Source organism: Ammospiza caudacuta, chromosome 6, assembly GCF_027887145.1.
Source record: "Ammospiza caudacuta isolate bAmmCau1 chromosome 6, bAmmCau1.pri, whole genome shotgun sequence".
Lineage (NCBI taxonomy): Eukaryota > Metazoa > Chordata > Aves > Passeriformes > Passerellidae > Ammospiza > Ammospiza caudacuta.
In genome coordinates this window covers 57637849-57662485 of record NC_080598.1, presented here as the reverse complement: position 1 = coordinate 57662485, position 24637 = coordinate 57637849, and the positions used below count along the sequence as shown (strand labels likewise).

Genomic DNA, 24637 nt, shown 5'->3' with positions numbered 1-24637 from the left:
GCTTCAACAGTTTACATATCCAGTCTTTGCTAATCCATTTGACTTCCTCTGCAGAGAATTAAGAGAGTTCACACCAACCACACCATACACACACACACACTGTGACTTCCAGCAGAGAGCAGAGTTATGAAGGTATAAACAATTAGACTTCCCACAGCTTGAACAAGAAACAAACCAAGAGACAATGCCCTGCACCATGGCCTTTTGTAGATACAAGGTACAAGCAGCACATCCAGGCTGTAAAGGCTCATGAAACCCTTCCAAGTCAATGTTCATATATAAAGGATATGTGGGCACACAAACAACACTACCTCCACACCTGGGTTTGATTTCAACACCAAGAAGAAAACAACCCGTTTTCAACTCGTGGGTTAACAGATAAAGCCCCACCTCACCTGGCAATTTCTGCTATCTCTGCTGTTTGCGCAATGAAGCCGTAGGGGTCAGGGTTGTCATCAAAATCTTCATCCTCATCCGTTTCTCTGCCGTTGTGCTTCTGCCTGCCCAGCCCAGAGCCACGCATCCTCGGTGTTTGTGTGGCTGTTGAAGTATGGGAGCGTTTGTGTTTAGGGGAGCTGTGATTTGAGCCATATTCCTCCTCCGAAGTGGAAGTGTAATCTGAACCCTGTGGTCTCCGCCTTGATGCTTATAAAAAATGAATTGGTTTCAGACCGAGGACAGTAGTCAAAAGTAACCACAAAAGGCTGAAAGGTAACACAAAACTAGCCCAAGAGCACAAGGAAAGGAGAGTTTCTGTGCAGATCTTAAGTTAAAATACCACATTTTCTGAGCTTATTTCAAAGTCGAGCCCCTCTATGGCTCCCATTCACTGTACAAATTTGGAGTGGAAAATTCCAATGGAAAATCATGACTGTGTTAATGCCTCCACTGTAGTAAATTACTACCACAGACTTGGCTTTCCATGCACAGAAGCTCTGTGTGTAAGTAGCACACATTTCAGACTCCTCATAGTCCCACAGAAGTCCTTTTCTGAAGAGAGCCGAATTTTCAAGCCTGCAGATACCTTTCTAATTAGCTTCAAGTACAAGCAGAAGGAGGGGTTTTGGAGTGAAGAGTAGACTGTTGGTGCTTGGTGTTATTTGCAAGAGTCCACACCCCATGCTCACCTCCCGCCTCACAATTCACCATTAATGACACTCTACAAGAAAGTGTTCACAGTCAGGACTGGCTCCAAGCCCTGGAGCCACGTGGTAGCTGCTCACTTTTCCCAACTTGTTCTGCAGATCTGTAGACACCCAGGTCTTCCTTGCATGGGAAATGTCAAGGTGTCCTTGTTTGAAAACTGGGCTCTCAATGTTTGCTGCCTCACTATACTCTCTACAGGTACTGCTTCATTCCCTTCTGTCCACCCCTGGAGAATGAAGACCCACCAAACACAGAACCAGACAAGTTATTTAGAATTACAACACCGAAAAACTTCACTGTGTTACCAAGACAATCCTAACACTGAAACACTACCTGTGAATTAAGTCAGCATCATACACCATACAAACAAAACCAGCTAATTTGGTGTGTCAGATGCAGGTAGAAGCTATAGATAATTACTGTATAATGAAAGAATTCCTAGACATTGCTATCTCACCCATAGCTATAACAATGCCTTGGCTTAGGATATTTATATATATATATATATATATATATATATATATATATATATATATATATATATATAAAATAAAAATAAATTTGCTCATATTCAATTCACAGAATTGTATCTCTTTTTTAAATGCAGTTTTAGAATCAAGAGGTCACCCTGTCACTGAACGGCAATTTTAAAATGATGAGACTCATTTTCCATCTCTGTACACCAAGGGAAATCAGAATCAGCTCCCTCAGTATCATCTAAATTACCCTGAGTAAACAAATTGTGTACACAGAGGAGCATGGGAGACAAGCCTTTAGCTCTCAGAACTGGTAACTTGGGTAATTCTGATCTTATCTGTGACTTTCACAGAAAGCTACTTCAGATGGCCCAACAATATACTGGCATTTCTTGTCTCATGGGCAGACAGTTCATGCTGTTCCTCCACAGTGAGATTAACTTTCTCTCACTGGGAGAGTTGGAACTCCTGTGGTTAACTAAACACTAAGAACCCCTGGAATAAATCAGCAACATCTGCCTCCCTATCCCCTAGGCCTCACACTCAAAGCTTTCAAGGGTTGTTGTATTGTGCTAAAAAAAGTCTTGATGGCACAGTGCAATAGTCCAGTTTCACAACATGTCACTCTGGCTGCAGGAAGGGAGTTCTAGCTGCTGATTTGCTATGTCTACAACAGCATTAGTACAGGAGCATGGATCACACAACAGCAAGCACAATGAAGCTCGAAATACACCAGCATGTACTCAGAGCTTGCACAAGGTTCACAATCCTATCAAAGAATTAGGAGGTTAGTATTTTAAGAGTGACTAATTCAGAGGAAAGATTAGCATCATCTGCTGCAACTATGGACAAGGAAAGGTGTTAGCATGCTGCTACAGAGGTGTGGAAATCAAAAACCAATTCATTTAAATAAAGAACTGGCCAACACTTATCATTTCTCTCTGAATGATTTGAAGCCTGTGGTCCAAAGGCAGAGGGAGTGCAAAGAGCACCTCCTGTTTGGAAAACTGACCACATTATCTTGATTTAAATTTGTTTATCAGCATTAACAAGAAGTTAATAATAGCATCATCTCAAAAAAGGCAAGAGCAGAGATTGTACATACTGTTTTAGCTTAATCACATTCTGATTTACATGCATATACAAGTGTGTAAGGAAAAAAATCACTAAAATTAAAGGTGAAGCTGAATGTACTAAAACAATCCAAAACAAGCAGCAAATAACATTTTTAGCATGCAATAAAAATTAATACTGCAAGGGGGATAAATACTCAGCTGTATGAAAATATATTAAAGGACACATCCAGAACTCCAAGACCCCTTACAAAAACATGAAACTGCTGAAAATAGGATTCTACTGAGAAATCCAGCCAAAGGGGTTCTTCCTGTCCCTCTGGCTACCAATCATTCCTAAAATCCTAAGCAAACACATTTGCTTTGCCACATCTGTTGCATGTCAAGGACTACAGGCATTGTCCTGAACTTAAACCAAAGGTTTCAGGAACAATTTCCCATAATTAATTACCACCCCAAAGTTGTCATCTGAATTGTCCCCACCTCTTAATTGAAGGCTGATTTCAATATGACAAATGCTGATTTTTCAAGGGTCTATTGAGTGCTCAACTATAGGGCAATGTAATTCCTACATTCCTACCTCTGCCTCATGGGAACCCCAACTGTGAACCTGCCTTAGCTGTGGCAAAAGTCAGTGAAAATACATAGAAGTGTCAATCTCATGAGGTAATCAACATGCAGTGTCTAGCTCTGTATTTATATTTTCAGGACAACAAGGGAACAGCTTTCACAACACAGGGACATATTTTTTTTCTTCAGTTTCAGATGCCTTCAAACTTGCCACCTTGGACATCAGCTGTCACCAACACCATTATAAGCTCTCTAGGAGAAAACTTTGAATTTTACAAGTAAAAGAGATCAGAATTTTTTGCAGCACTAGAAAGGCATTAAATTCTATCTTTAAAAAAAAATATGGGCAACTGTCAAATGGCAACTGGTTGTTCAAAAAACAAACCACTGGAGTAGCTATTTGGAGTATTCTCACAGACATAACCACAATACCATCTCACTGAGTATGAGAGTGCTCTGCTGTCTCCAAATCCACATGAAATCTCAACATCTGTGCTGCTCATAAATGCAGACTTTTGTACTCACCAAGGCAGCACCTCTACTACTGCGATACTAATCCCCGGCAACTACGTGCAGCCTGTAGGTCAGAAACAGGGGAAGAGGGGAGAAACATAAAGCAGAAGCACTTACAGGATGACGAGGAGGAATACTTGACACTGCTTGAACGAGTCCTGCTGAAAGGCTGCTTGGCAGAGGCAGCAGCTGCTGTTTTCCTGGCCGCAGCTCTCACCTCCGACACGCCCGTCTTGCGATAGGACTCGGCGCTGCGGCCCGAAAAGCCCGTCCTCGCCTGCGCCGTCTCCGAGTCACTGGGCACTGTGAATGATCCTGCCCGTTTCCTGGGCATGGCCAGGATGTCCAGCCGGGACAGCTTCTTCGTCTCCGTGGGCTGCCTGGTGCCCTGAGCAGTGGCATCCGAGTTGGAGGCTGCTTTGTCAGCATCCACACACTCGTTGTCCGAAGCATCTCCCAGCCGGGCGCGGCGCAGCTTTGAGGCCCTCGTGGGCCGGGGGGTGGATAAACTGTTGGACCGGGTGAGAACCTGCTGGATTTTCTGCACGTTTGAGGTCGTTTTGCTCTGGTCCTCCTTGGTGGGCTGAGTGAAAGGTTTCCTCCTGGGAACAGGCCGGGTTACCGAGTGCTCGTGGTCAGACACAACCGCATCTGGGACTGGCAGGTAGGGCGAGTTCGAACTTCTCTCGTCGTCTGTGAAGTCAAGTGACCCTCGAGTCCCAGCGCTCCGCTTCATCTGGAAGCGTTTGGTGGCCTCTGCTCGGTTGGGTGCCTCTGGTGCTTGTGTTTTCTGCTTCTCTGTCAGCCTGTCCCGAGCGCTGGGCTGCCCACACTGGTCCTGGATGGATGGTGTGGAGGAAGATTTCTCCTTCTGCAAGCTCACAACCGCTTTGCGTTTCGGGGCACTTGCTGGGATGTTTTTGCCGCTCACCAAGCTGACTGTGCTGGCTGTGTCTACATCTGAGTCCCCTGACAAAGAGTCCTCCAGCTGACCAGCAGTTTCTGACGATTCCAGCTGTTGGCTTTGACCAAGCAATTTGGCTTCCAGCGCTGCCAAGGCAGTTTCAGTGTCCTTAAGCAGAAGATGAGTGTCCTGACCAAAGTCCATACGAGTTGACCGAAGAGCCTCTAAATCTTTAAGCAGAGGGTGACTTGAAATATGTGGGAGTTTATTCTGAGGAACACCACTGCTTGATTTATCTTTGGTAAAACTTTCCTGTCTAACAAAAGATGCCGTTTCCTTTCCTGACATGTTTTCTTGATCTTGAGGAAGACTCTGATGAAGGGAAATGACAACTTTTCCAGCCGTGTTTATATAAGCACTGACATCTTTGACCGGTGGCTTTCCAGAAACTGGTGTGCCAGCACACTTGAAGGAAAACTCCGGATCCTTGCTGTCCTTGTCTGCTCGAGCATGGGATATACTCATGGAGAGCTTGGAGGGAACCTCTGCATCATTGCTGTCATCACCAATGTAGAAGGAGGTAGAAACTGGCTCACTCACAGCTCTCACGTGAGAGATCCGGGTGGCTCCTGGCTGCCGACTCTCTGATCTATTGTCTTCCCTCATCTGCTCTAGCATTTTGCTGTTCTCTTTGTATTTCTTGCCTTTTTCTGTGCTGAAGCCATCGTCAGATCTGCTGGCATCGCTGAGGCTATCCGGATCCAGGTCCTCCTGGATGAAGAGGTGGCTGTTGGAATCGCCACAGGCTTCCACGCAGCCATCCTTCACGATGGTTCTCTTGGTAACCTCTGAATAGGACTCCTGGCACACCAGGACTGTGGGAGTGGGGCTGTCTGATTTATCACTTGGAGGGAGCTGGGGAAGAAGGCGCCTTGTTCTCGAGGGCACAGAGTTTTCTGGTTCTCCAGGTTTTGGGAGCACCCCACTTTCTGAAGAGACTTAAGAGGAAAAGAATCAATTAGTGTAAAACTGTGCGATTTATTTGTTTCTTTGTTTAGGAAGAGATTGATCTTGTAAAATGCAAGTCCACAAAAGCACTCACAAGGTGTGCTTAGAACTAAGGTCTTATGTAATCTGAACATCAGCAGGGCCTGGTTGGTGCCTGCTCTCTCAGGTTTATCAATACAGACATTAAACTTGATTCCTTTGCTGAATCACACTGCTCAATACCTTCCCTTCTCAAGGTAGTATGTCAGATTCATTCTCCCATGATATACCTCTCAGTACAAGCACTATGGAGTATAATGACATCGCTGGCATCTAGCATCAATCAGGCCACAGGAATGAGATGAAAAGCCATCAGACATCAGTGATGCAGTGTTTTAAGTGCCATTCTAAACAACATTGCCCATTTGACTAAATAGACTGTGTTTTTCACAGTACAAGTTCTCCTACACTCATATCCCAGAGCAAAGTCCCAGGAGAAAGACTCTGTGATAATCAAGAGGCTCTGAATTAGAGCTCCCTGCCCCAGCTTGTGTGGGCTTATCAGCAGCAACACTAACACTCCATAGAAAGAGTGTTCCTGCTTCTCCCATGCTTCTGGCCAGGCCTCCATATCTGATAACACCTTTAAATACCAGGATCACTGGTTATTTGGCTATGGTAATATTACAAGTCCTCCAGGAGTTAGGTATCCTACACGGTGTGAAAACAGTAGCAATGATCTCTGAAACAAAGATTCCTTCTAATCTTTAGTTCCTTCTAATCTTTTAGCTGTCAATGGCAAGAAGGTATGACAAGTAATCACAAGCAAAAAAATGTTGAAAACATTTGCAAAAGCCAACAAAGTGCTTTTCTCCTTTTCCCACACACCAAGAGGACCACAGGGTCTGTAAGGTGTCTTCCAAGTTAGGAAGATGGAGGTTATCAGACTCCCATTGTTTCTCCCCTACCACATCTAGTTTTCTATGCTGATCTCCACCCTTTAAATTGGCCACTCAACAGCAAATCCCAGAACAGCCTAAATTCTCAGCACAGCCAGACACAGGAGAAGCATCCTAAAATATGCAAGTCAGGAACTAATTCCAAGGCTATGTGCAAAGGGCTCTCATCTGGCATCACACGGCAGTCTAAGGAACCACAGCTTGGGGCTGGTTAACACCCAAAGCCCTTACAAGCTTTCTCCTTCCCAGGTTCCCCTTAGTCATGTCAAACCTAACATTTAAGAACCTCTTGAATAAATCCAAAATGCAAAGCAGAGGCTCTCTCTATCTTCAGTCCACTGGGAACTACTCACTCTGTGCTTCTCATCTCCAACTACTAAAACAGCTAAAACAGAAAACAAGCACAGCCAGATGCAGAGACGCCCTTAATTTCTGCTTTTCCGATCATCCTGGTTTAGATTCAGATACCCTCAAACCACAGTGCTGGATGAGACTTACCTACACTTCCATCACCCGGCCCAGAGGCAAATCCAGAGTCAGAGTAACTGTCCGCAAGGCTCGCCCACCTTGACACCCACTTCTGACTCCCCTGAGCTGCTGCAGACATCTACAACAAGGTGGGGAAAATGAGGTCAGAAAGAGGGGTTTGGACACAAAATCCTAGCCACAAAATCTCTCCTCTCTCGCAGAATCACTCGGTCTGTTTAAAACAGAAATCAAGCTACACATCACAATTACATGCAGACAGAAAGCCCATCTACACCTCCACCATCCCAGGAAATCCACCTGGACTGCTCATACCTGTGCCTCAGCCTGAGACCCATTCACAGCTTTTGAGGAAAGAGCCTGGAGCAAGGGTGACTTCTGACTAGTGCCGTTTTCACTGATTAGATGCTGAGAACTGGCGTCATCTTTTTCACCTGTAATTACTGGTCTAAAGGTTGAAGAGATTCTGGAAAATTCAGGCGATTCTAGAACGCCAAAAACCTGAAAAGATGTTTGCATGGGATTATTAAAATGCAAGGAAACAGAAAAACATTAGCCAAAATCTATGAAAATCTGTGAAACACTAGTCACACACAAACTATGATGCCAAGGAGCCAGAAACACTTGCCAATGCTTCCATGCAAACTATGTAAATGATTTTCTTCTGCACTCCATAGCAGCAGCTTTAAATATACATAATCATAGAATTCCACTCACACCCACCTTTCCTCTCTCCCTCATTATTTAGGGGTGTTGCCTTTAACAGCAGGCAACTTTCACTGAAAAGGAGTCCCTTTTCAGCCCAGAGAAATTTAGGATGAGTGTTGGAAAAGCTATTTACCAGCCCATTCATGAAGATTTAGTCAGAGAAAATGGGAAAGCTCCATCCCCAGTGCCTTTCATAGACTGTGGCTGAGTGGGCTGAGCAAAGCAGCCCCGCACTGCCACAAGGAACTGGGACAGGATGCACCTCTGAGATGGATGAGTGTTTGAGCCTGTTTCACAGATTCCCCCTGAAGATAAACAGGCCTTCTATGAGAGGTGACCAAGACTCTTGCCTCAGAAGGGCTTGCTCCTCTGACTTGACTGCAAGAAGTTCAGAGGAAGATAACAACACAGAGAGTGCCTTGGCTGTGTGGAGATGGCCATAAAGATCTCCACTCTCACTGCTGTTTAGAAAAGTCCTTGCAGTGGTGGAGGAATAAAGAACAGAAACACCTTAGAACCTAGTCCAGAATTCATTTTCTTTCGTCCTGGACAGAAGCACTGAGGTTCAGTTATCAGCTGTTTCACAAGTGGCAGGTCTGCACTGCACCAAGTCTATGGCCCAGTTGGGCCAGAAGCTGGCCAGTTTGCCAGTTACATGGCTGCCAAGACTACTCCCCAGAAACACTTGTATTTTTGTGGCATTTTCCCTCATATTTCCCCACCAGAACAATTAGTCATCTATTGTCAGGACTAGGACCTTGCTGTGACCTAAATGCCATGCCCTGAAAGCTTCCAATCACATTTCAAACAAGATGGAAGGAACAAATGTAATCAAAAACAAAAGAGAGAAGCTAGATCCAGACTCATAAACACTGTATACAAAGCTCTAAAGCCAGGTTCAATTAAGGCTTCCTTTAAACCTTGCCATCCTCCTGACTACATTTCACTAAATCTTCATAACAACCTGCCAGTTTTGTTTTCATAATAGACCGCAGATGAGAGTTAAACCTGAAAATCAGCCAAACTTTCATTTGCCCTGCGGTTGGTTAGTTGGGTGGGTTCTTCTTAAGCCTTCCTCATCTCTGGAGTTTATTTTTTATGCAATCATTCACACTGCAAAATCCAAACAAGTACAGATCCATCTGGGTTTACCTCTGCCCTAGATCACACCCTTTGCTATCTCAGCCAGCTGCCGCTTGCCCTGACAGCAAGCACTGCCTTTCTAATCAGGCACAGCCAAATACAGAAACATCTGCCACTAAGGCTTGTAAGCACCAGCCCTTGGCATTTCCTGTGGCCTACCATGGGATGATGCATCAGTCATGGGCTGCAGCTCCCATCTTTATAACAGTGGGCAGGAGGTGATACAATGCCAAGGCAGAGGCTGGGGAGCAGTCCTAGAGAGCAGAGCTGCTCCCAGCCACAGCTGTCAGCAGGATCAGCCTGATCTTTATTCAGGTGTTGCCTTTCCTCTAAACAGATGGCAAATCCATTCTTTCCCTTTTGCTTCCAAATTCCATTTTTTAAGCAAGCAGCTCTCTGCCGTGGGCATATTTTGCCTTCTTTTACTCTGCAGTTTTTTGTTTGTTTGTAATTTTGTTGTTTTGATGGGATTTCTTAAAGACAAGCATCACTGTTCATTGAGGCCTATCCTTAGCACACATCACCCAGGACGATTTTCCGCCCCTAACTATAATGGCCTGCTGCACTCAATTGCATCCCTTCATGATAGCAGTTAATTTAAGCCCTCCAAGCCTTCAGCCCTCAGCTCACTGGCCAAGCACAGAAAAGCAGCATTTACCTGATCTATCATTTTTCGCGCTTCCTCCACCTCTTTGTCCTGCGACTCTGTCTCAATGGTGTACGTGCCCGTCTCACTTACACTGTCCTCCTCATCATTCCTCCTGCCCTGGGCAGACTTCACCTCTGGAGGTGGAGCAGAGGCAGGCTCTGGTTCCGAGGATATAACCACACGTGGAGCTGTGGGCATGGGCACAGGGGCTGCTTTCTCGGCGTTTGGCTTCCCAGACTGAGCAGTCTCACGCAAGTACTCAGCCATAAAATCCTGAGCCATTTTTGACTTCCTCCCAACGCTCCCATAACTTTTGACTCTGGGAGCAGAGGAGGACGAAGAGCTGATACGATCCTCCGTCTTATCCCTCTTGAAGGAGCTGGCTCTTTGGGTCCCGCAGGAGCTGTTGCTGGCTTTGCCCGCCTGGGCTGTGAGGTGGGACGGCGGCGCTGAATTTCCCGGCTTCTCCGCCGGCAGCGTGTTCTTGCGCTTTTCCACCTTGCTCTTCATGCCCGGATCCGTGTCGCTCTGGGATGAGTGGGCGCTGTGCGTGAAGGACTGGGAGCGCTTCTTGCGCGGCGTGTCCTCGAAGAACTCGATGACGAAGGCCTGCTTGTTGTGCAGCATCTCGTGGGGGTCGCGCCTCATCTGGCGCTGCAGCCTCGTCTGCTCCGCGGGGCGTTCCCCGCCCGCCGCCGGCGGCTCCTTCTCCGCCTTGGGGTCTTCGGTGTCGCTCTGCGTCCCGTCCTCGTGCCTGTTGCCTGGAAACAAGGTATGTAGATTTGACCTTCGTACTCTCAGAGGTTGTGAGCCTGTCATAACCTCCCAGATGAAATTTGTAATTTCAGTTACAAGGAAAGCATTCTGTAAGATTAAAAAACTCCAAAGACATCTGTGTGGTACAGGGATTACACCCCAGCACAAGAAATAAAGAGAAGGCAGCTCTCTCCTGACCCCACTTTTCACCACTGGTTGGCTACCAAGTTAATTATTTATTTTAAAAGAATTCAAGAAGCACTTTCAACCTCATGGATTTCTGATTTTTTCTGATTCTGGTGGTGATTGGTTTACATACCTAATGTTTTGTTTCTTTACTTTTTCAATTCAAATAAAAAAGATGAGATTATTTTGCCATTCTATCCAATTACTGTAGTCCAAGACCACCTCACTGGGTTTTCTCTTTTACAGAGCAGAAATATCTCTGCAGGATCAGGAAATAAAACCCTCACAGTGCATACCATGAAACCAAATCCCCACGATGAAAGACCAGACAGATCACTGCATTACAAGTACATGCATCTCTGAGCACCCAAGTCACCCTCCTCTACAAGGGGAAATAAACCAGAGGCTAACAGAAAAGTGGATTTGCAGGATTCTTTACTCTTCTTGGAGATTTAAGAATCACACCATGACACCCCCATGAGTTACACCATCCTATCAGCAGCCAAGCAAAGGTTAAATCATTAGTTAAGAGCTCACTAAGCTTAAACTAAGTTTATAAATATTTTCATTTATGTTAACAACAACCATCTTTACAACTGTCTCTATGTATCAGTGCCTGCCGTCTCTCAGCACCTTAGCTCAGGACTCTCAGAAAGTAAGTTGAAGTAAAACCAAAAGTCAAAATTAAAACAAAAGGTTAAAAGTAAAACAAAAACAAACCTTTTTTTGGAGAAGGAAACAGGTGTGAAGGCACACAACACGATTCAGTCAACGACCAGGAACCTGTCATCGGGAGAACGGGGAAAGAGGTCTCTGCGCTCTAGACTGTAATATGTAGCAAGATATACTGGCTAAAACACCACGTGTTTGAAGCAAAACTGCTCAAACCAACTTGGCAAGTTCTCCAGACTCATGGGTGAAAACCATTTATTACATCAAGTTAACTGCAAAAGATTAGAATTTAATGCAAGGTCCATTCAACCCAGGAGTCAATTCTATGAAGAGTTTGCTAATACACTGATGAAGAAAGCCAGCAAACTTTGCATTGTGCCCTGAGGGCTGATAAGCTTCACCCTTGGAAGGGAAAGTTCTTAAATTAAAGGTCTTGACTAAGAGCTCTGATGGATGCAAAACGGTGAGGACACAAGGAAAACATGCACCATGCTCACAGATGCCCCAGCAGAACATCATGCACATCCCCTCAAGCTGCTAAGACCTGAACATCCAGTAGTCTTGATACTGGTCTTTACATTCACCACATTGCTGCTGGAAGTGAATAAATGCTACTTAGATAGCCCCAATGGAGGGCATTTCTGATCCTGGAGACCCAAACCTGGTAAGCAGCCAGCAGCAGCCTCCAAGACACCTTCAACATTAGCCCTGCCAGAAGAACACGTTGCACAGCTATCATAGATAAATGACACCTGCCAAAGCAGAGGAGGATCAACTCCTCAGGCCATCAGCACTCCATGTTTTAATCAAATGTCCAGTGTTGATTTCTTTATATGCAAATTTTGCCCTGAATTACCTCAGCTTCTTTCCATGCCTTATGGACTGTAGAGAGGCAAATGCAGCCAGTCTCTAGTGCTCCTGTGCATCACAACAGCAACAGCTGCCCAGTGCTCTAGTTTTCTCCAAGAGGAAGAGCAAAACCACTGAAGCACATTTCTATCCCTGACAATGTTCTCCAATAAGTCAACAAAAATCAGTATGACAACAACATAAAAAATCCCAGCACAAACCCTTTCATCACACAGTCACAGTACACTGAAAATAAGACCCTAAATAACGAAACAGGGCACCTCAATGCGGTCCCTTATTGGGAAGAACTAGAACCAAGCAATGGCCAACAAAGTAGTTCAATTTCCATACCATGTGAAACCCTATAGCTGAATAGAAGACCTTTATGATCCTACAAGGCTCCCAAAAAATATGCACCAAAACCAGCAATTTGGAGGTGTAATACATAAAACTCTTCATATTATGATGAGTTTTCGTTTTTTTTTTTTTTTTGCAAGAAGGTCAAAGCAAATATTCCTTAAGAGAAGACAAGGTCTAGCTCTTATTTAAGTAGGAACTCAAGCACAAGTAGGTCTGGTAGCCTTCAATTTGACTACATCAGCTCAAGGTGCAGTTCAAAACAATAGCTCTTCCAGAAGCAAGGCAGTGAGAATGCAGGAATCAATGGTCTCCTCCAAGCTGTTCAGTGGATGGCCAAGAGAGACACCCAAGCAACCATAAATCTTGCAGAACGTATTTCCAAGTTGCATCAGAATCATGTAAGTCCCACAAGCTGCTCTAAGAACTGAGCTCCAAACTTCACTTCAGATCTTTGAAAATCCCCCAAGAATTCCTCACAAGTCAGACACTTAACAAGACAGAGGTTCACTAAATCTGATGTTTTTGAACAGAGCAGGATTTCAGAAAAGCACTGGGTTAGAAGAAACCTTTTCCTACAAGCACAACAATTTCCTCTACTAGGGATCAGTGTATCCCAACTCTCAGTATTGTCTCTGTCAGCATTTTCTGTCATCCAACCAACTAGCTCTGGCCATTACCAGATGATCACACTTAAGGCAGCAGGATGATCATGCTCAGACTCCTGTGGACTACAGTTAAAAAGAAAAGCCATTCCATCAGCTAGGAGAAGCCAAGAGAACCAAATTGACTGAAATATCTGTGTTTATCAGCCTGCCTGACCATACAGAAATTATTTTGGACATTTAAAAACCAAAATCTTTTTTTTAACCAATTACTGCTGAGCTGGCATTATAGATGCAGAGGAGTCACATTAGTGTCCCCAAGCCAACATCACACATCACTTCAGGGCTGGGTGAAGAGCATGCTGGATGCATTCAAAATATCAACAGTCATTAAAGTAATATTCTTCATCTTGCAAATTTGGAGCAGAGATAATTAAGTCCAGTTCTCCCTGACAGGAGAATGGTTTTCATATTTTATGATGAAAGGCTGTATTTTGCATGGCCAACAGAGAGCTATGTCCACATGACAAGACATTCACTCACCTTTGAGCGTCCTTACATGAATTGGCAGGTCACTCTTGGTACTGTAAACATCATCTCCTGCAGACTGCCTTCTCATCAGGCTTGGGTCATTCTGGACAAGCCAGTCAGCCACTTTGCTCTCTGCCGACATCATTTCTGTGTGAGCTGGCTCCTTACTGTAGGGTCTTCTCTGTCTGAGTGAAAATTTTGTTACATGGTCTTTTATCTTTATTTTACCAGGTGTACCATCATCAAATTCAATGGTGAAAGAGGCATGACTCTGTACCACAGGGGCTACCACAGCATCAACATCTTTTGTTGGGATCTCATGGACCTGTGTTTCTGGAGATTTTGATGGCTGTTGAAATTCTTTAGTTGGAATCTCAAAGTAACTTGGCTCTCTCCGGAAAGCAAACACAGATTGTTCTTGGGCATCTCTGTAAGTAGAAATATTCCCATTCATTTCCTCTTCATGTTGGGTTATCTCTTTTGATCTCTCTACAAAAGTGGGGAAAAAAAAAGGATAAAATAACATTTTTTCAGTACTATTTAATTCACTTGTTTCAACTTCTTGGAAGGGCTACTAATCACAACCCCTCTCTGCTAGAGAATAGATACACTGTGTGGGAATTGAAATAAAACAGTTCTTTGTGCAGTAGAGCACATGCTTGATGGAAACATCAGGTTTAATGCACAAGTGAAAACAAGATGCCTCTTCCATACACACAGATTGACAACAGGAGTGTTAAGACCAAATGGCTCCCAAAGATGATGAGGTGAGAAACAGATACAGGTACACAACTAACTAAAACAAACTTAGTTATTTACTCCACAACTGCTGTTTCTAATGGTCAAATGTTTTAGGGAAAACATTTTAATTCCCCCTTATTCCAGTTTCAGCAGCTGTAACCTACACACAAGAGCGTGCAAATACAAGCACAAAAAAAAGAAGTAGTTATTACAAGTCTTGAAACAGGATGGCTTCAAACAGTAAATATCAAAAGTGTGCCAAAATTTTGCGTCCCATATCTTCTCCCACCACACCTCACCCTCCATTACCTGAGTAATGCTCCTCTTGCCTTCTCTCCTCCTTGTTGTTTGCATCATCTTCCCCCCACCAGGAGGGCTGCCCATAGAGAGGGGTGCGGTAAGTATTCGTTTCTAGGAAGAGGATAAGCAAATATTTTAACACAGAAAATACAAATTTACCAGGTTCAATTGCACAGCAAAAGGGAGAAAACAGCAGGGCCAGATGAGACCATGAACCTGCTACACCACAGCTATAACAACGGCAAATTATACATAATAATATGTTCAGGCTTTTCTTTGTTTCACCCTTTTTTCCTTTTTACATTCTATTGCAAGATACTAACTTCACCTCCTTTCATTGTCTTTCACAGCTGTGTTTCCCAGATACTGCCTTTTGTCCCTTTCTTGCCTTACTATACACAATAAGGAGAAGATTTTTGGCAGGACAGACTACAAAACACTAACCACAAAACTGTCTTCAACTCACCTGCAATTCAGGTGAAATCTTTTTTCCTCACCTTAATTGGGAAGATTTTAGCTCTACCCTTTTTTGTCCCGCCATGTCCTTGGATGTGTCCAGGCTAGGGATTTTTTGCACTATTTAGCACTCCCACTGTAAGCGACACGCATTCCACAACAGGAAATTCTTGAAGCATTACAAACTTAGGAAAAATAGTAAAACCATCTCCTAACACTTTCATAAAGAAGTAGTAAACTCTTGCTCTCTACAGCTTATTTACAGTAAACCAAATGAGTTGCTTTGCATAGTCATTGTAGGACAGGGGTTTTTCTCATGGAGAATTTCCTCTAGAAGAGCCAGGATTACATTATTTCTCTGTTCAGTGAGCACTCACTGCAAGATCAGGGCTTCACTGCAACAACCGACACTCACTCAGTGGAGCTGATCCACTGCTCCTCGTTCTGTATCCCATAAAACAAGGCTGTGTTATGGCAGTGCCTTGGGCTGCTGCTGTTTATGCAACAAACAAAAAGAATACACCGAATTTGCCTGTGGTACAGTTAATACTACAGTTTTTTCATAGTTCAAGAGAAGCAAATAAAGTTGCTTTTGTTCTTTCATCTAGAGGGGATAGAAACACCAGGATAGGTCAGGGGCTGAGGTTAAGATCCAGCTTTGTTAGGCTGTTTCTGCCTCTGCTCACAGCAGCTGCAGCTGGCCACGTCTTGAAACCCTGGCTCCAGCTCCAGAGCCTTAGCTGGGCTTCTACTGCCAGCTGCTGCTCAGCTTGTGGCTTTCAAGCCACACACTGCTCTGTGCAAAGCAGCCCTCAAACAGCCCTGCAATTTTGCATTCTCTGATTTAGTAGGGACATGACAGAAAGCAGTTGTTTGCATAAGGGAAGTCAGGGGAGGAAGGGGCATTAAATAACTCAAATTGAAAAAGCAGCCTGATTTTATGCTGTTGTTTCTAAAGCTACACAGATCCAGTGGCCACTTCAGATATTTTTGTCCTAGGATCATTCCAGATATATAAGCTCATACACTGACAGTCCACAGGCAAAAATTTTGCTTTACAGATGCAGCCCACAGGCCTTTTCTAGAGATCTTCTTCATGTTTCTAAGATAACCACACAGCCTCCCTTCTCACTGAGGATCAAAAGAGGCTGAAAGTATTGCTCTCCTCCCTGCCTAGAGTGCATGGAAGATAAACCATGTTCCTATTATGTGGGCGGCCTTTGAAAGTTCAAAGGAGGAAGCATTTCTCACCATGATAAATTGGAATTGCCAAGCAATGTGTTTCATAACTGATGGGTAAACCACTCATGGCAGAAGGGGAAAAAATAATAAAAAACCTATTCACAAGGTTGTCAGTGAACTCTAGTCCAGTGCAGGGTTTGGTTTCTCCTAGGCTCAGAGCTGCTGTCACACAGCCTAACAGAAACCTACCATCCTCTTTTCATGCTCTAACTTGCCCACTAGACCCCACCCCACCCAGGCAGGATCTGCTCCACCAGTGTCAGGCACTTTGGGCACACCATGGATTATTACCCTGTGGCTTGCAGTACAGACCTTAGGGTTGATGGCCAAGAGGCAGCTATCTGGGGGAAGCCAGGGGAGGGATATCAGCACTTCAACACAAATCCATTAGCAAGAGCCACTGATGTCTGAGGTAATTTGTGCCTAAAGGGATCAACTACCCCATAGATGAAATGCAAAGACCACCTGCACTCCACTGCTGCAAAAGCAGCACCTTTCCCAAGCACTGTGCTGTTACTGCTTGCATCTTGCAAGGAGTTGCAGCTCATTAACAGCTCATGTCTCCAGCACATCCCAGCCCCAAAGGGATCCCAAAGGCCCCCTAGTCCAGAAGATGCCAGTGATCTATTCCAAGACAATTGTGTCCAGAGGGGCAGAAGAGAGCTAAGAGAGCTCACACCCCACCTGCAGGACAGAAGTCTTCCCAGAAACTGCTCTAAGATCGGTGTCCTATCCGAATACAAACAGACCTTAAAAAAAAAAAAAAGCTCCTGCCTTTGCTGGCCAGGAGCTTTTCTACTACAGGGAAAAGGCAGCCAGAGGAATAAGTCAGACTTTTGGTCAGACCTCTTCTGTTGATGAGGAACTTTGGGATTACAACTGAAGCTGAAGGGAGAAAAGAAAGGATTTATAAATAATAATGATCCAGTTCCTCTGCCGTCTCAAATTTCCCTGGGCTCTAATGGATACTTGGAAATTACCCTAACTGCCCCTCTGACAAAAGCTAGCACAAAGTCAAAACCCCAGGGCAGCTCTAGGAGCACCTAAAAAGAGTGTTCCAGGATGGCCAGAATGCACAGATCCGGGGCCCTCAGGTGGAAGATGCTGCACTGCACAGCAGCAGCAGGTTCCTCATGCCCCATGACACAGAGCTCACATGGCACCACCTGCAATGCCTGTTACAGCATCTGTGACAAAGCTGCACATTTGTGTGTGTGGCATTTCACTCCTTTCCTCTCCCAACCTGCACAATGAACAGGAACTTCATTTAAAACTGCAAAAAGCACAGGTGGAAAGCTGAGGAGTCAGTATCTTGCTCTTCAGGGGCACTTTCAATATTTTAAGAGCAATTAATATTTCCCCTGAGCATTCATATTAATTTCCATTTTGAGTAGCACTGTCAAGTGACACAGTCAGTGTCATTCTTGGCTATTGCTGAAAGCAGACAGATCCTGAACCAGAGTAAAATTTCTCTGACTTCAGAAGAGTATTGTGGTTTAACCCCAGCCAGCAGCCAAGCTCCACACAGCCACTCACTCAGTCTACCACCAGTGGGATCAGGGAAAGAATCAGAAGGATAAAAGGTAGAATAGTCATAGATTGAGATACAGAGATTTTAGTAAGAAAAGCAAAAGCCATTCACGAAGCAAAGCCAAACAAGGAGCTCCTTCACCACTTCCCATGGGCAAGCAGGTGCTCAGCCATCTCCAGGAAATCAGGACTCCATTACATGTAACAGTGACTTGGGAAGACAAACATCACTCCAAACATCCCCTCCCATTTCCTCCTTCTTCTATACATTATATACTGAGCATGTGGTATGATCTGGACTATCCCTGTGGTTCCTTTGGGTCACCTGTCCTGGCTGTGTCCCCTCCCAGGCAGCCCCAATCTCCTCTCCAGCGTGGCAGTACAGAGAGCAGAAAGGGCCTTGGCTCTGTGTAAGCCCTGCTCAGCAATAACAAAAACATCTCTGTATAACCAACTCTGTGTTCTGCAAAAATCCAAAACACAGCTCCATACCAGCCACTGGGAAGAGAATTAACTCTACCCCAGCCAAAACCAGCACAAAGAGCTGCATGAATTTGCTGCCCTGCTCATGTCAGAAGCTTCTGTCCCTTCTAATTTGCCAGCACAACCGACACCTCTCCCAGCTTCAGCTCTAACACAACAATATTGTAGAAAAAGGGGAGGGGAGGGGGGAAAAGCACGAGGGGAAGGCAGATAAACAGATGGCTGTGACAGAAGTGGGCCAGGGAGCAGCTACACATGCAGTTGTGCCAGCAGGCTTTGCTCCTCACCAGCTGGGATCCATTTTAGGTAGCAACCTGAACCTGGACCTGCAGCATGCAGAGCAGCATGTCTGCCTGTGTCCTGAGACATGCAAAGCACCCTGAAGCCACCTCCTGTCTGCTCTGTTTTAGTGTAAGATGGATGCTCTTGCAAGAGCAGAGAAACTCTGGGCTTGCTCAAGTCAGCAGTGAGGGGAGGAACACCAATGAAAATGAGCTGCTCAGTCATTTTAATGACATGAGACTTCCTCCAATTGATGGCAGCTCGTTACCACCTCTCTCCGCTCGGTGCCAGGCTGCCCAGATGGTGCCAATTCATTTAGACATATTTCTTGGCTCATCAATTCAGGCAGGCAGCCCGAAAACCATCCTTTTAGATAACTGAATTGAGGTCAGCACAAGCATTCAGCCAGACAAATACGGAGCTACCAGCGATGCTGTAATGCAGGGAAGACCACTGACATACACGTGTTCTGCTCCTGGATTTCAGTCTTTGGGGCAGTCACTCAAAAGGAAAAATGAAGGCTGTTTTAGCACAGAACAAGGGAAGTCCATTTGCTTAACAGTCTGAAAAACTGTGGCCTGTTAAATTAATACAGAACTATTGATCATCTGAAGGAGAGGCACCAAAAGAGAGAATGAGACATGCCAATACAAAGGGTGCATTTATGGAGAAGTGAATCACATAGAACACAAGGCCACAACCAGAAATGCACTCCAGGTGATGAAAGGCAAAGGAGAAAAACTGTGTTAAAGCTGCTTTCCATCATCAAGCAGGAAGAAGAGCTTTCAAGACAAGCACACAGCTCCCACCAAACAGAGGGGTCGGATTTCCCTTGAAGGTGTCCCCTGTGGTCAGGACAGGACTGAGCACTGTGCTTTGCCTCAATCTTCACAAAACTTCACAATCATGAGAGAGACAGTCAGCAACAGCAAATTTCTTTGCTCACAGAAGCACACACAGCTTTGAAGCTCGCTACTGCAAGTCACAACAAAAGCATGAGAAATCCAGCTTCCTTTAAGTCAAACTGTTTTTGATTCATTATTAATAACAATAATGTCCATCTCTAGAAGATGCAGAGTAGGTTTCTTACAGCAGAGGCCTTGGGGAAAAAAAAAAAAAGTTTAAAATGCTGTAGCTAGATCATAATTCCTAACATCTCTGCTTTTTCACTCCTCTCCAAAATAGAGGATTCAGACCTAGCAGGAATAATCATTAAGCAGTTCTCTGACTCTTTGCTACACAATTTATTTCCTGTGTGCATGGTTAATCTGGGCCCTGGTCTTTTGTACCTACTGTGAACATACACACATCCCAGGGACTATCAAATCAGGCTGATGATCACAAATGTACTTGTATCAATTACATGGTCAAACCTTAAACATGCTGCAGTTGCCACCACTCTAGTTCAGGCAAAAAAGCAGATATAACACCACTCCCTTAAATTAAAGGCTAGGGCAGAGCTGTGTGTCTAAATAGCTATTGCCATGATCTCATGGGGAAAGTAGCCAAAGACCATGGAAACCACTTCACAGCTGGGCACAGCTCCACTGCCTCCATCCATGCTGCCTGCTGACCTCAGCCCTGGACATCAGCAAGATTTTCAAGTTGTCCACTCTGCTGAGAGGACTTAACTAATGACATGGACGCTGACCTGGTGAGCAAACCTATTTCACAGCTAGGAGAAGCTCCTGCAATTGGTCCCACTCCTGCAAGTGATGATGCCCATTTCCCTGCAAGCAGCCTCCACCCCTGGAAACTCAGGCCTGCAGCAGTTATTCAGAGGTTAGTCATCAGATTCAGGATTACCCAGTCCCATCAGGCTGTGGCAGCTTTGAAAAAACAAAAAATTAAGATCAGCCTAGGATTTAACCATGTGCTGAGAACAGAAGACCACAAAGCAGCTTATCTCATCAAGTACCTCAACTCAGGTAGCAACAGATGGGAATAGGGATTGTGACTGTCTTGAAATCTACTCAGTTCAAGGCTCTACCTGGCTTCCTGATAACTTAAGGCTTTAGACATGAGAGCTAATAGCTATTTTTAGCATTAACTAGCTGAGCTGTGGACACTTTTATTCATATCCATCTCCAAGCTACAGAATTAACCAAGCTTCTTGCTTCAAACATTTCACAGTCTGATTATTTTCTGCTTACAGGCAACATACACCCAAAAGCTGCAAGTTCAACAAAATAAAGACTGAACTGACTGTTTCCCATTCACTCCCCTGGATCTCTTTATCCTCAGCCCCTCACCTCCTCCCATTTCTAAGCAGCTCTAATTGTTCACATTGTTTTGCTAAACCTCTTCCCTGAAAGCTTGCATTCCCTCTGCCTCTTTTCCACCCGGGCCCTGGGAACCGATCCTTCTAAAGGCTTTTGTCAGCCCAGACCTTGCTTTAATTAGTCAATGCAAATTCCTAAATACCTACAGGCTTAGCAAAACAGCTCTTTCCCTAAGGCCTCTTTCTGCTGCCACTAAGCAAGCCCACTCCCCTTAAGAACACTACAACTCTTCTTTTCACTAATCATTTCAAATTGCTGCCAGTCCTCCCAGCAGCCCAGGAGAAACAGTGCCTGTGTGCAGCCGAGGACAAGGTGAATTAGTCACCTCGCAGATGAGAAAGGGATCCACTGATCATTCTGCTCACGTGACAGAGAGGCTTTTGGGAGAGCCAGGGACTGGTTTAATGCTCAGGCCCTTGTTTCCACAGGTTTCAGTCCCATCCAGCAAAATACTTCAAACAAAAAGTTCTGATTTCCTCTGTAGTTCAGGGGGGTTAGCAGCACTTCACAGATTTTTTTAGCTCTGCCCATCAGTCCCACTGCACGTGACATACTTCAGTGCTGTTATCCCCAGCAAGAACACAGAGCCCGTTTTGCCTCAGACCTCTGGTCTGTGCCCACTGAAAATGACAGAAACAAAATGCAGGTCTGCAAATCACAGGGCAGAGAAACGGGTCACCTTGCTGAGGAGTCACTCAACGTCCTGGCTTTGAAGGTGTTCCAAATATCCACTGCTTATGCTATGTAGGTTAAAATCAATGAGAGTGTATTTTGGAAGGTGGCAAGAATAAAAAACTGAGTGTTCATGGAACCAGGCAGCAGCAAACACAAAGTGGTTCCAGTTACTGGCAAAGCTTTCCAAGAGCCTCCTGCCCCTTGAAAGGCAGTGGAGAGCTCTTCCCCCGGTGGGGTTCACCTCTTCTCACCCTCCCCAGTGTCACACCTCATCATCCACAATTCCATCCCTTTACATTCACACTTGTCGGGCTCAGTCCCAAACACAGCCGCAGCCAAAGCAACACAAAGAAAGGTTTTCTGGTGCAGAAAATGGGAGTGCTTCCCCACACAGCTGGAGGCAGCAAAGAGACCAGGGAGGAACATTTCACAGTTTTAGCGCACTGTGCCAGCTTAGGGGGATTTTCATTAGGACAATACATGGGAGATGATGGTCAATCAACCCACTCCAATTAGTTATCATGAAGCCTTAACAGATCTACCCAAAGTTGTACACTTTTCTAGAAAGCTGCCATACCTGTCTTAGGCAAACTCACTCAAGATGTTTACCTCACTCTTTTGCTTGCCATCCCCTTCCCTCCATTCTCCTCTCTGATTCTTTCTCCAACAGAGTGGGCAACTCCCCCTGCTAAACCCTAAAGCCTTCCAATTGCTCTGCCATCCTGAAGCCACAAAACCACCACTGGCAGTCATGTCACCAGTATGCTTCAGAACCATATTTGCTCCTCCCATGCACCAGCAAGCTCCAGAAAACCATGAACTGACCAGAACTGGGCAGAAAGACCTGTCAGGACAGCACACACAGGAGGCAGGAATTTGGGTGAAATGGGTGAGACAAGATTGCTGGGAAGGTCCTGGCAAACCATAATGGGAAACACAGAGGAACCAAATTTGACAAAGGATCTCTAAAGGCAGGCAGCAGTTGTTAACAAAATGGAGGAGAGAAGGAATTTCTCTAATAGAAAAAGTTTGAAGCCGGGGATCAGTGAACCTGAAGCAAACACCTCTCAGTTTGGCAGTCAGCTTCAATCCCACATGTTGGCACGTTAGGAAACACAGCCATTTAAAACCATCCAGGGCTTTGTGAAAGAAATGGCTTGCTGCTTCTTTGCCTGCCAGCACCATGCCACAGCAGCTATACATTTCTACTCTGAGTCACCCTCTGTTCAAACACCAGCTCACGATTAGGAAATTAAAAATAGACCAGACAGGTGCCAGAGAACTTACCAAACCTGCTCTGCCCACAGGTTTTCCAGAACACACACAGCGACAAGGCATGTAGGAGCCATCACACCAGCTGAATTTTTTTTGAGACTGAATCTCCAAAAACCCAGAGTCTGGAATAATCCAGGAGTTTAGAAAGATGATCCTTCCAGAACTGCTCCCAAATGCAACCCACAAGACTCTACTGTCAGAATCATAACCCAGCACAGGGCTCCAGCTGCACTTTGCTCAGAATCCAGATGAACTGGTTCCCAAGCAGGTACCTGTAATTGCTTTCCTCTCTCCTTTCTCCAGCTTGGCTTGTGGGGACTCTGTGTAGACGCTGTGCTCCATGGGCTGCTCCACCCTCTTCATGGCCGGGCCTTTGTAGTTCATCTGCAGCTGGCTGGTGTACTTCTCATGCTGCAGAGGCACAAACAGCACTGAAAACCTCTGCCCCACCAACAGATCACCCAAATCTCCACTGCAGCTGTGCCCTTCAACAAAAAGCATGCACACCTGGGAAGAAGCTACAGAACAGAAGTACCCCATTTGGAAGCCATTAAGTGAGAATTCTAGTACACAAGAAGGTCACTGTGACTTAGCTCTGCAAAACAACTAATTAGAAAATCCTTTAAAAACTAGACTGAGAAGAATCAGAGCTCAGGCTATTCTCCACTCAGGATTCAAATCCTGAAATCTCCTTTGTTCTTAAAGGAATGTTATAAATTATTTCAGGGCACCCATCTGCATTATCTCAGTTTTTCAGCAAAGGCAATTGGAATCTAATTATTGGAATTTAATTATTTTTTCCAAACCCTCTCCCCAGCTAGGAAAGTGATTCTATCTTAAAACAGGTTCCATATTAACACAGTAAATCAGCTATTTAGAAGCTGGTTTATTACAAGTAAATTAATAAAAGGGTGAACCCATCCAGATTATCCCTGAGTAAGTTCAGTGAATCATTTGCCCAATTCTAGCTGTTAAATTTCCTATTCTTGCCAAGTCCTAAACATGGAACCAGGGCTAGGAAGGCAGAATCTGCGAGCCAAGAGCTGATGCATAGCACTGATAGCCCGGTCCCACAGCTGAACATTACAGCTTCCTTGCCCAGAGGGGGTTGCTTTTCTGCCTTAGATAAAGGCTTATTCTGCCTTGAATATTTCTTACCTGCTACTGAACAATGTTTTAAAAACACCTCACTCCTAAGAGGACTGACTGCTCAGTAAGTAAAAATTGGGAGCTTGAAGGCAAAAATGATACCCATGAATAAATTAAGCAAACTTCAGCCTGACTGAGGAGGTGTGGTAGAGCTGGCATAAGTCACCGTGCTCAGAAAAAGACATCTGTGCTCCACTTCTGGGAAGAAAAATGTTCTGCTGTGCTTCACCCACAAGTTCATGCGCTGGTTATTCTTTAACATGTTGCAGCTTTAAGTAACCTTTTTTTTTTCTTGGCAGTTATGAACATACAGAACTTGATCTACATGTTAGCACAGGGATAGGAGATCAGAGTTGAGATAACTGGGAAATGTATCTCTCCTCAAAGGAGGGTTTCATTAAGTCCAAATCCAAGGAGAGCCTCACATTTTGAAACATTTCACTGCCATAAAGAGTATTTTAATATTTCACTCTGACTGACTATTACTAGAGTACTTAAAGTTTTTTTTTTTTAAAGTGCACTGCACCCACCCACTCTTACCTTTAATGCTTCTTCTGGGACTTTGTGTTGAATTTGTTCCAGGACATACATATTCGAATGTACAGAAAATTCATTAAGGAAAATACAAAGGACTTGAACGGACAAAGAAATT

At 44.7% G+C, this 24637-nt stretch overlaps 1 protein-coding gene across 1 annotated transcript in view; it reads right to left on the bottom strand.

Moving 5' to 3' along the window:
* Positions 1-24637, bottom strand: part of CEP170B (centrosomal protein 170B) — a 58498-nt gene that overhangs the window by 14531 nt on the left and 19330 nt on the right. Inside the window, exons 5-14 of the mRNA XM_058807026.1 lie at positions 24526-24584; positions 23109-23247; positions 14621-14722; positions 13583-14059; positions 11277-11339; positions 9624-10375; positions 7430-7615; positions 7127-7235; positions 3896-5680; positions 396-645 (exon numbers count right to left, since the gene is read on the bottom strand). Coding sequence (XP_058663009.1) covers positions 396-645; positions 3896-5680; positions 7127-7235; positions 7430-7615; positions 9624-10375; positions 11277-11339; positions 13583-14059; positions 14621-14722; positions 23109-23247; positions 24526-24584 — 3922 coding nt within the window. The remainder of the gene's footprint in view (positions 1-395; positions 646-3895; positions 5681-7126; positions 7236-7429; positions 7616-9623; positions 10376-11276; positions 11340-13582; positions 14060-14620; positions 14723-23108; positions 23248-24525; positions 24585-24637) is intronic.